At 40.0% G+C, this 11,130-nt stretch overlaps 1 protein-coding gene across 1 annotated transcript in view; it reads left to right on the top strand.

Annotated features, from left to right (window-relative positions):
- The first annotated feature begins 2,469 nt into the window (after positions 1–2,469).
- CEP70 (centrosomal protein 70) overlaps positions 2,470–11,130 on the top strand; it is a 77,819-nt gene continuing 69,158 nt past the window's right edge. The window contains 2 exon segments of the mRNA XM_036850795.1: positions 2,470–2,728; positions 4,337–4,439. Coding sequence (XP_036706690.1) covers positions 4,431–4,439 — 9 coding nt within the window. The 5' untranslated portion in view covers positions 2,470–2,728; positions 4,337–4,430.

Raw genomic sequence — 11,130 nt, 5'->3', positions numbered from 1 at the left:
TCAGATTTTCTATTCTATTTGCAGGCCAAATAATCCTAATTGACCAATGATGTTTGGCCTCCTAGCTATAATTAGGGCAGCTACACTCAGAAAAGTGGGTAAGTCACCCTATTACCCTGGAAAAGTCAAGCAGTGAGACTCTTTGTGTTCCAAGTGTTGAAAATGAAAATCTGCCAACCAGACTAGTGTGAATAGCTAAGTATGGAAAGGGCACGGGGTGGCGGTGGGGTGAGGACATGTTTGCATGGGGCAGACAGACACAGAGATCAAACTCACAGTGGCTCCAGCTGCCTGGAAGAAGGCGGAGTATGGGCCTGAAAGTTGAACCCTAAAAGCTGTGACCCTGAGACCTCCTGTGAGAGACACCATGCCCTCCGTGGAAGATCCCTGTTGGCCATTGCGGGACCTGCTTGCTACAGACTTGCATCCTTTGACCAATTGGAAAGTACAGGTTGTCAACAGTGACATCGTGTGGCTATAAGATGCAATGACAGAGGCCACCAGGCCTTCCCTTCGGGTGTGTCACAGCTGGATTTTCCTTTGGGAATTTTTGGATCGCTTAACCTGCTGTGAGTTTTTGAAAAAGGTGGGCAGGGGCCCTATTTGTAGATTCTGAATTTATTAAAGTGCTACAGAGGGGATTGAGATGATTTCCTTTTGTGGAGAAAAAGAACACTGATCATATTTGTACACTGTGGAGCCCTCCCCCCCCCCTTTTTTTTTTTTTACAGTTTTTACTTATATATCAGGATGCAAGAAAGTTAGGCTTGAAAAGACCCAGACAAAAGCCTTTCCATTTTATACTCCTTTTGAAAACTCATCTATGGTTCCCCATCACCTCCAGGACAAAGTCCCAGCTCCTTAGCACGCCTGCTAAAGGCCTTCCTCCTCTGATTCTCCAATGATGCAACATACGCCTCAGCTTCCTCAGGAAGCCCATTGTATTGGCCAGTGCTTTGGGAGTTAGGTTTTTGGGGAGGGCAGATATGAGCTGTAAAAAAGGAGTCCAGGTTTAATTAGAGAGAAAAAAAAAAGTAAGGTTTACTGAGCACTTGTGAACTAGGCATTATAATAACGTGCTTTGGAGTTATTATCTTAATTTGCACATGAAGTTTTCTCTAAATACTGATAGGGACAGAGTAAACGGCCAAAGTAGGTGATTAAATAGTTAATTCCACTAAGGGATTGTAAGGAAAAAGTATGGGAGACCCCTGTAAGTTAATGATCACTCAAGAAAGCGGGCTTGGGACTTCCCCGGTGGCACAGTGGTTAGGAGTCCGCCTGCCAACGCAGGGGACACGGGTTCGAGCCCTGGTCCAGGAAGATCCCACATGCCGCGGAGCAACTAAGCCCGTGTGCCACCACTACTGAGCCTGCGCTCTAGAGCCCGCGAGTCACAACTACTGAGCCCGTGTGCCGCAACTACTGAAGCCTGCGTGCCTAGAGCCCGTGCTCCACAACAAGAGAAGCCACCGCAATGAGAAGCACACGTACCGCAACGAAGAGTAGTAGCCCCTGCTCGCCGCAACTAGAGAAAGCCCGCACGCAGCAACAAGGACCCAACGCAGCCAAAAATAGATAAATAAAATAAATAAAACTTAAAAAAAAGAAAGCAGGCTTGCTTAGCAACAAAACCATGCAAAAGAAGCATGACTTGCCCCCAAACAAAACAGTGGTGGCATGAGACACACATCCTGCCCAGTGAGGTCAGTAAATTAATGATTCCTAGGACATCCTTCTCTGTGCACACTAAAAACAAAAATATAAGGAAAAGGTGACATTATACTGAAACCCGAGATGATTTATCATATTTTAGTATATGTTACTGCCTTTTTGCTCATTTCCATTGCGCCATGACCGTCCCAGTTCGACCATGTAGGGACAAGAAAACTCCTCCGCCTGATGTGGAAGTGGAACTGATGATGGAAGCCTGATATCTACTCAAGAATGAGGAAGAAGGTGGTCTTCTTTTCCTTTGATTATAAAACTAGCCCACTAGTTTTATAATGGGTGTAATGTGTGTATGGAGGGCAGTCTGCAGCGGCCACGTGGCCCGGGCCTCACTTTCACCGACAGCCTCAAACGTAAATTTCTTAAATCTTCCAGGCAAATGAGGATCCAGGTAAGTGAGACAACTTGAGCCAGAGCCTATTTTCAGCTGCAATGGAAGTGCGCAGGCGCAGACGACAAAGCCAGCCCCGTACGCACAGGTCTAAGTCAAAGGTAGGCCCCGCCCCCAGAAGCGGAGCCAACCAGAGGGCGCGGGGCAGGCCCAGCCTCCCCGGGCTGTCCGAGAAAATCGCTCCGGCGTTTAAGCCAGAGCATAGGCAGGTCCCTCGACGCGCTCGGGCTCGATTGGCCGGCCTTCCACGGCGTGGTAACGGTTGCAGAGGCGGGGCCGGAGGCCGCTGAGCCGGCGGGGTTGGGCGCGCTGCTGGAGGGCGGCGGCGGTTGAGTAAGGTGAGCGGCTCTCGGGGTTTACAGAAGCGGTCGCTGGAGGCCCTGCCTGAGGAACCCCGGGAACTGACCACACCTGCGCCCTGCGAGTGGTCAGACTGACCCTTGCTGGGGTTCCCAGAGAGGAGCAATGAAAATCCCAGTATAAAGGCCGGGGGGAGCGGGGTGACCTGAGAAACCTGGTTCAAGTCTGGCTTCCCGCCCTTTGTGATCTTTGGCTTCCCGTTTAACGTCTCAGCGCCTCAGTTTCTTCATTTGTAGGACACAGCTGGTAATTCTTGCCTTACATGGTGGTTGAAGGTTAAATGAGGTAGTAAGTGTGAAGCGTGGAATGATTGCCGGCGCAGCCTGGATTCTGGATAGGTTGTAGTTACTCCATGCCCAAGCGTCCACTAGGGCCGACCCGCTCCACTTTGCAGTTGTCAAGGTGTCTGAGAAGGTCGCTTGACTAGTGAAGGCTCGTAGCAAAAGATGGGGGATACGCGGACGGGTAGAGTAGGTATCTCCTTCTCCGGTTTATTAGGCCCATTTCAGAATCGGAGGGGCCTTTTTATGCGGAGCCTTATTTGATTTTATTAAGAAAATCAATGAGGTGAAAATATTGCAAGGCTAAGAGACCCGTGACACGCAGACCAAACAGGTTTTTGTACCACTTTATTTTCTAACCGTAATAATGTTAAACACTGGGCACACATTACCTCTGTTGGTTTCAGTCCTCTGTATGAGGTTTTGTTTTGTTGTGTTGTGTTGTTTTACTTTTGGTATTGCCAAGTAGACCCGGGCCTTCCCCGCCCCACTTTGGGGAAGAGGTGGCTGACTAGGGTTTTGCCCACAGCTTCTGCTTGGAGGCGTGTTCTGACCCTTTATGTAACCTCTCGCGGGGCGGAATGATTTGGTTGAGATGAGATCCAGTGCTAATTCCGTTTCCTTATTTGCAGTAGATTCAGTTCTTTTTAGGAACGTTAAACAGCATGTTGGCATATTTTTGGAATAGAGCTTTTGCACTTAATAGACAATAGAGACTTTGAAAGCATTGGATGTTCCATTTATTGCAGTAAAAGTGAAATATGTACTTTTGAGAAAGCTAATTGCACATTTTGATGTGACTCACTTGTAGTGAAAAATAATTACATTTTAATTTATGGTGCATGTTACAGGGGCTTCAGACCTATAAAGGGCAAGTTACCAAAGGACTCTTGGGAGACCTGGACAGTGCAAGGAGATAGAAATGTGTTTTGCTTCTCTGCGCTTGGCTTTCTATGCCGTGTACAAATGAACTCCAACCCTGCAACTCCTATTCTCACAGTCTTACTTTAGGTGTGTTATGACACTGATTAAAGCAAGCTGCACCTTCTGCTTTGGCTTTGGGAAGCATTGGGTCTCTTCTGACTCAGAGTTCCAGACCTATGTCCTGTTACAGCTTGTAGTGGGGTAAAGGCAGCTGCAAACTATTGGCACATTAATTTCACAGTACGGACTTCTGAAAAGGAGGGCTTGGTCACAGGTGAAATTGTGAAAGTTGTTCTCCCTGCCTTTGCTTTTTGTGTTCAGTGGTATTGTCTATCTGAGAGTACCCCTGACAATGAGAATTATTCTACCTTTGAAGCCAGAATCAGAATTGATGCTAGATGATGATAGAATTGGACTCCCAGCTAAATGTTTCAACAGAGCGGGGACAGGAAAGATAAGGGGAAAGAAGACAAGGGTGAAGGCACGTGGTGGTGAGCATCGGAGGCCATTAGCTAATTCATTTGTTCCAGCTTCTGTTTAGTGGTTACCACCAGTACGACAGATGCCTGTTCTGGGAATAACACATGACCATTCTTACTAGGAGATGAACTTTTTAAGATTTGGGTTTCTTTATCTTTTTGAAACTTAGATGAAGATCCAGTTTCAGATATGAGAGTCACTGAGTGATCATTTCATTGAGATCAACTTGAATGACCAGGTGAAAAGTACAAGAGGAATGTGCCATGACTGAGGTATGTCTAATGTGACAGATAACTCTCTCTGGATGTTGAGAGACTGTGGAAAGGATCTACTAATTGTGGAATACTATACGTATATTTCCTTTTGACCTCCTCATAATCCTGTCAGATACTTTAATTTTTTTTTTTTGGCCACACCCCACCACAGCATGTGGGAATCTTAGTTCCCCAACCAGGGATCGAACCCATGCCCCTGCATTGGAAGTTCAGAGTCTTAACCACTGGACTGCCAGGGAAGTCCCTCCTATCAGATATTTTAAACTCAGTTAAGGAAACTGAAGCCCAGAGTGGTTAAATAACTTTTTAAGATAACACAGATAGCTGGTCACCAACTCTGATCACCACTTTTGTCCTGTGTGCCAGGCACTGTTCTATTTGTCCTTTCTGTATTAACTTTCCTAATCTTCACAAGAACCTATGAGCTAGTACTTTTATTATATTCATTTTATGATAAGGAAATTGAGGCACAGAGAGATTAGTACTTTCTTGGCTGCATGGCAGAATCCATGATTCGAACCTAGGCATTCTGGCTATACCAGCCTTTTAGTTAGTATTTCCTTTCCTTTTGCTTTTATTGTTATTTAACAAAATCTTTTTATTAAAAAATGAATTTTTATTATGAAGTCAAACAGAAAAGAACATACATAAAGATGTGTAGCTTAATGAATTACTAAAAGACGATACCACCTAGGTCAGGGTGAAGAACCATGCTAGCTGTGTTAAGACTTTGCTCCATCCCAATTACAACTACTTGTGTACTCCCATTAGTAGCCATTCTTCTGACTTTTATAGTAATTGCTTCCTTGTGTTAAGAAAAGTTTTTTCATAAATCTGTATTCTTCACTATAATGTAGTCTTGTTCATTAAATTAAAAAAAAATCTCTTTTAATCTGTAGGTTTTCTCCCTATTCCTTTGTTTTCCTTACAATTTATCTGATAAAGAACTTGGGTCATTTGACCTGTATATCCTACAGTCTGGATTTTGCAGATTGCACACTCATGTACAGTTAATTATGTTCCTCTGCCTCGGGTAATTCCCGTATATTGGTAGCTGGATCCAAGACTGGATCAGACTCAGATTCAATCCCTTTGGTAATTCTCTAGGTGGTGTTTGCCAAGACCATAGGAGGTGCGGAATGTCTCATTGTTTCTCTTTGTGTTTTCAGCACCTGTTGATACTTGATGCCTATATCTGTTCATTGAAGGTTGCAAAATAGTGGTATTCTAATTCTATCATGGCTTTTTTACTTATTAGTTGGAATATTAGTCCCTTATCTATCATTTGAATATGCAGCAGTACAATTCCTTTAGGAAAGGCAGCATAAATGTTTCATTCTTTCCATTTATTTACCAATTTTGGGGAAAGTGAATCGGTTTTTTATCTTCTGAAGACAATTCTTTTTAAAAATCTAATATCAGTATGAGGTCATGAATTTAAACATTTTATGTGTTTCAGTTCATTGCAATTATCATTATTATCAAAGCTCATGTGGTCTCATCTTCGGCTGGGGGGAGCCTATTCAAGCCTATCCTTTTGATATGACCTTACTAGTCTTTAATAGCTTCCTTGTTGTCTGATATCTTAAATCAATTCTGTCCCAAATCTGAAATCATCATTTCTTCAAGAAACTCTGTTTTTTTAAAGAAGGAAATAGCATTTCAAGATCATAATCTGTATTCTAGGGATACTGAGTCAGTCTCTGTTTGAGGCCTTTCAGTAGACAGGTAGATATAAGTATCCTAGCTCTATCTATAGACGCACACAGAACTCTTTTCATCTTGTAAAGCTGAAACGTTATACTCGTTAAACAATAACTCACCATCCCCCCAAGACCCAGGCAACCACCATTCTACTTTCTGTATAAGTGGAATCATACAGCATTTGTTTTTTTGTGATTAGCTAATGTCCTTAAAGTTCATCCATGTTGTAGCGTATGTAAACATTTCCTTCCTGTTTAAGGCTGAATAATATTCCATTGTATGGATATACCATATTTTGCTTATCCATTCATCTCTTGATGGAACTTGGGTTACTTCCACATTTTAGCTATTGTGAATAGTGCTGCTGTGAACATGGATGTACAAATATCTCTTCAAGACCCTGCTTTCAATTCTTTTGACTATACCCAGAAGTAGAATTGCTGAATCATAAGGGCAATTCTACAGTTAGTTTTTTGAAGAACCACCATGCTGTTTTTCACAGCAGCTGTACCATTTGACATTCCTACCAACAGTGCACAAGGGTTTCAATTTCTCCACGTACTCACCAACATCCTCACTATCTGTGTTTTTGATAGTAGCCATTCTAATGGGTATGAGGTGGTATCTCATTGTAGTTTTGATTTGCATTTACCTAATAGGTAGTGATATTGAAATCTTTTCATGTGTTTATGGGCATTTTTATATATTCTTTAGATAAGTTCAAGTTCCTTGCCCATTTTTTTTTTTTTTTTCCTTGCCCATTTTTTAATCAGAATTTTTGTTGTTGAGTTTCAGGAATTCTCTCTATATTCTGGATGTTAATCCCTTATCACAAATGATTTGCAAATATTTTCTCCCATTCCATGGATTGCCTGTTCACTCTGTTGACAATATGTTTTGATGCACAGAAGTTTTAAATTTTTGTGAAGTCCAATTTGTCTGTTTTTACTTTTGTTGCCTGTGCCTTTGGTGTCATATCCACGAAATCATTGCCAAATCCAGGATTGTGAAGCTTTTACCCTACGTTTTCTTCTAAGAGTTTTATAGTTTTGGCTCTTACATTTAGATCTTTGATCCATTTTGAGTTAATTTTTGTGTATGGTCTTAAGTAAGGGTCCAACTTCATTCTTTTTACAGTTTTTCCAGAAGAGGAAGAGACTGACCATTCCCCTTTGAAGGATTTTTGGCACTCTTGTTGAAAATCATTTGACAATAAATGTGAGGAATTATATCTGGGCTCTTTATTCTCCTCCATTGGTCTGTATACCAGTACCACTATGTTTTGATTTTTGTAGCTTTGCAGTGAGCTTTAAAATCAGGAAGTGTGACTCCTCCAGCTTCTTTCTTCTTTTTCAAGATTGTATTGGCTATTCAGGGTCCCTTGAGATTCCCTATGTTCTTTAGGATGGGTTCTCTATTTCTGCAAAAAATGTCATTGGGATTTTGATGGGGATTACACTGAATCTGTAGATTGCTTTAGTTAGTATTGATGTCTTAATAAGTCTTATGATCCATGAACATAGGATATATTCCCATTTATTTATGTCTGTTTAATTTCTTTGAGCAATGTTTTGTAGTTTTCATTGTACAAGGCTTTCACCTCCTTGGTTAAGTTTACTCCCGTTTTTATTCATTTTTATGCTGTTGTAAATGGAGTTGTTAATTTCCTTTTTGGGTTATTCATTGTTAGTGTGTAGAAATGCACTGATTTTTATATGTTGATTTTTGTATCCTGCTACTTTGCTGAATTCATTTATTCTAACAGTTTTCTGTGTGTATGTGTGTATTCTTTAGGGTTTTCTGCATATAAAATCATATCATCTGCACATAGACGTAATTTTACTTCTTCCTTTCCAATTTGGATGCCTTTTATTTCTATTTCTGGCTTAATTGCTTGGTGAGAACTTCCAATTCTACATGGAATAAAAAGACTTTTACACAGAAAACTATAAAACTGAAGAAAGAAATCAAAGATGACACAAAGAGATGGAGAAATATACTATGTTCTTGGACTGGAATAATCAATATTGTGAAAATGACTGTACTACCCAAAGCAATCTACAGATTCAGTGCAATCCCTATCAGATTACCAATGGCCTTCTTCACAGAATTAGATCAAAAAATTTTACAATTTGTATGGAAACACAAAAGACCCTGAATAGCCAAAGCAATCTTGAGAAAGAAAAACAGAGCTGGAGGAATCAGGCTCTCTGACTTCAGACTATACTACAAAGCTACAGTAATCAAGACAGTATGGTAGTGGCACAAAAACAGAGCTATAGATCAATGGTACAGGATAGAAAGCCCAGAGATAAACCCGTGCACCTATGGTCACCTAATCTATGACAGAGGAGGCAAGAATATACAATGGAGAAAAGACAGACTCTTCAGTAATTGGTGCTGGGAAAACTGGACAGCTACATGTAAAAGAATGATATTAGAACACCATACCTAATGCCATACACTGAAGTTTTCAAAATGGATTAAAGACCTAAATAGACCAGACACTATAAAACTCTTAGAGGAAAACATAGGAAAAACACTCTGACATAAACCACAGCAAGATCTTTTTTGACCCATGTCCTAGAGTAATGAAAATAAAAACAAAATAAACAAATGGGACATAATTAAACTTAAAAGCTTTTGCACAGCAAAAGAAACCATAAACAAGACGAAAAGACAACTCTCAGAATGGGAAAAAATATTTGCAAACGAAGCAACAGACAAAGGATTAATCTCTGATATATACAAACAGCTCATGGAGCTCAATATCAAAAAAACAAACAACCCAATCAAAAATTGGGCAGAAGACCTAAATAGACATTTCTCCAAAGGAGACATACAGATGGCCAAGAGGCACATGAAAAGATGGTCAACATCACTAAATTATTAGAGAAATGCAAATCAAAACTACAATGAGGTATCACCTCACACCAGTCAGAATGGCCATCATCAAAAAATCTACAAACAATAAATGCTGGAGAGGGTGTGGAGAAAAGGGAACCCTCTTGCACTGTTGGTGAGAACGTAAATTGATACAGCCACTATGGAGAACAGTATGGAGGTGCCTTAAAAAACTAAATATAGGACTACCATATGATCCAGCAATCCCACTACTGGGCATATACCCTGAGAAAACCATAATTCAAAATGACACATGTACTCCAATGTTCATTGCAGCACTATTTACAATAGCCAGGACATGGAAACAACCTAAGTGTCCAATGACAGATGAATGGATATAGAAGATGTAGTACTTATATACAATGGAATATTACTCAGCCATAAAAAGGAACGAAATTGGGTCATTTTTGGAGATGTGGATGGACCTAGAGTCTGTCATACAGAGTGAAGTAAGTCAGAAAGAGAAAAACAAATATCGTATATTAACTCATATATGTGGAATCCAGAAAAATGGTACAAATGAACCTATTTCCAGGGCAGAAATAGAGATGCAGATGTAGAGAATGGACATGTGGACATGGTGGGGGGAAGGGCAGGGTGGGACGAATCGAGAGATTAGGATTGACATATATACACTACCATGTGTAAAATAGATAGCTAGTGGGAACCTGCTGTATAGCACAGGGAGCTCAGCTCCATGCTCTGTGATGACCTGGATGAGTGGGGATGGGGGTGGAGTGGGAGGGAGGTCCAAGGGGGAGGGGATATATGTATACATATAGCTGATTCACTATGTTGTGCACCAGAAACTAACACATTGTAAAGCAATTATACTCCAAAAAAAAAAAAAAGTGGTGAATGTGGACATCCTTGCCTTGTTCCTCATCTTGGAAAGCTTTCAGTCTTTCACCATTGAGTATGATGTTTGCTGTAGCTTTTTTATATATGGCTTTTATTTTGTTGAGTTAGTTTCCTTCTATTCCTAGTTTGTTGAGTGTTTTTATCATGAAACGGTGTTGGGTTTTGTCAAATGCTTTTTCTGCATCAGTTGAGATGATGATATTTTTTTCCCTTCATTCCATTAATGTAGTGTAATATGTTGATTTCTTTTCATATGTTGAACTATTCCTACATTCCAACTATAACTCCCACTTGGAAATGGTGTGTAATCCTTTTAATAAGCTGCTGAATTTGGTTTACTAGTATTTTGTTGAGGATTTTTGCACTGATGCTTATAAGGCATATTAGTCTTTAGTTTTCTTTTCTTGTATTGTCTTTGTCTGGTTTTGATATTAGGGTAATGCTAACCTCCACAAATGAGTTAGGAAGTGTTCCCTCCTCTTTAATATTTTGGAAAAGTTTGAGAAGGATTGCTAATAGTTCTTTAAATGTTTTGGTAGAATTCCTCAGTGAAGCCACCAGGTCCAAGGCTTTTCTTTGTTTGGAGTTACTTGATTACTGATTCAATCTCCTTACTAGTTATAGGTGTACTGAGATTTTCTATTTCTTTGTGATTCAGTCTTGGTAAGTTTTGTGTTTCTAGGAATTTATCCATTTCATTTTGGTTATCTAATTTGTTGGCATACCAGTGTTCATAGTATTGTTTTATACTTTAAATTTCTGTATAATTGATAGTAATGTCCCCACTTTCATTTCTGATTTTAATAATTTGAATCTTCTCTTTTTTTCTATTCATCTAGCTAAACATTTGTCATTTTTGTTGATCTTTTCAGCTGTCTTTCATTGACTTCCTCTATTGCTTTCCTATTCTCTATTTCCTTTGTTTCTACTCTAATTAATCTTTATTATTTTCTTTCCTTTGCTAGCTTTGGGTTTAGTTTGTTATTCTTTTTCTAGTTCCTTAAGTTGTAAAGTTAGGTTGTTAATTTGAGACCTTTCGCATTTTTTAATGTAAACTTTTATAGCTATAAATTTCCCCCTTAGCACTGCTTTCACTGTGTCCCGTAAGTTTTGTTTTCATTTTCATTAATAGCTTAAGTATTTTCTAATTTCTCTTGTGATTTCTTCTTTCATCCATTGGTTATTTACAAATGTGTAGTTTAATTTCCATAAATTTATG

Source organism: Balaenoptera musculus, chromosome 4 (genome assembly GCF_009873245.2).
Source record: "Balaenoptera musculus isolate JJ_BM4_2016_0621 chromosome 4, mBalMus1.pri.v3, whole genome shotgun sequence".
Taxonomy (NCBI): Eukaryota; Metazoa; Chordata; class Mammalia; order Artiodactyla; family Balaenopteridae; genus Balaenoptera; species Balaenoptera musculus.
The sequence above is the reverse complement of the archived record's forward strand: the minus strand, read 5'-3'. Positions and strand labels throughout refer to the sequence as shown.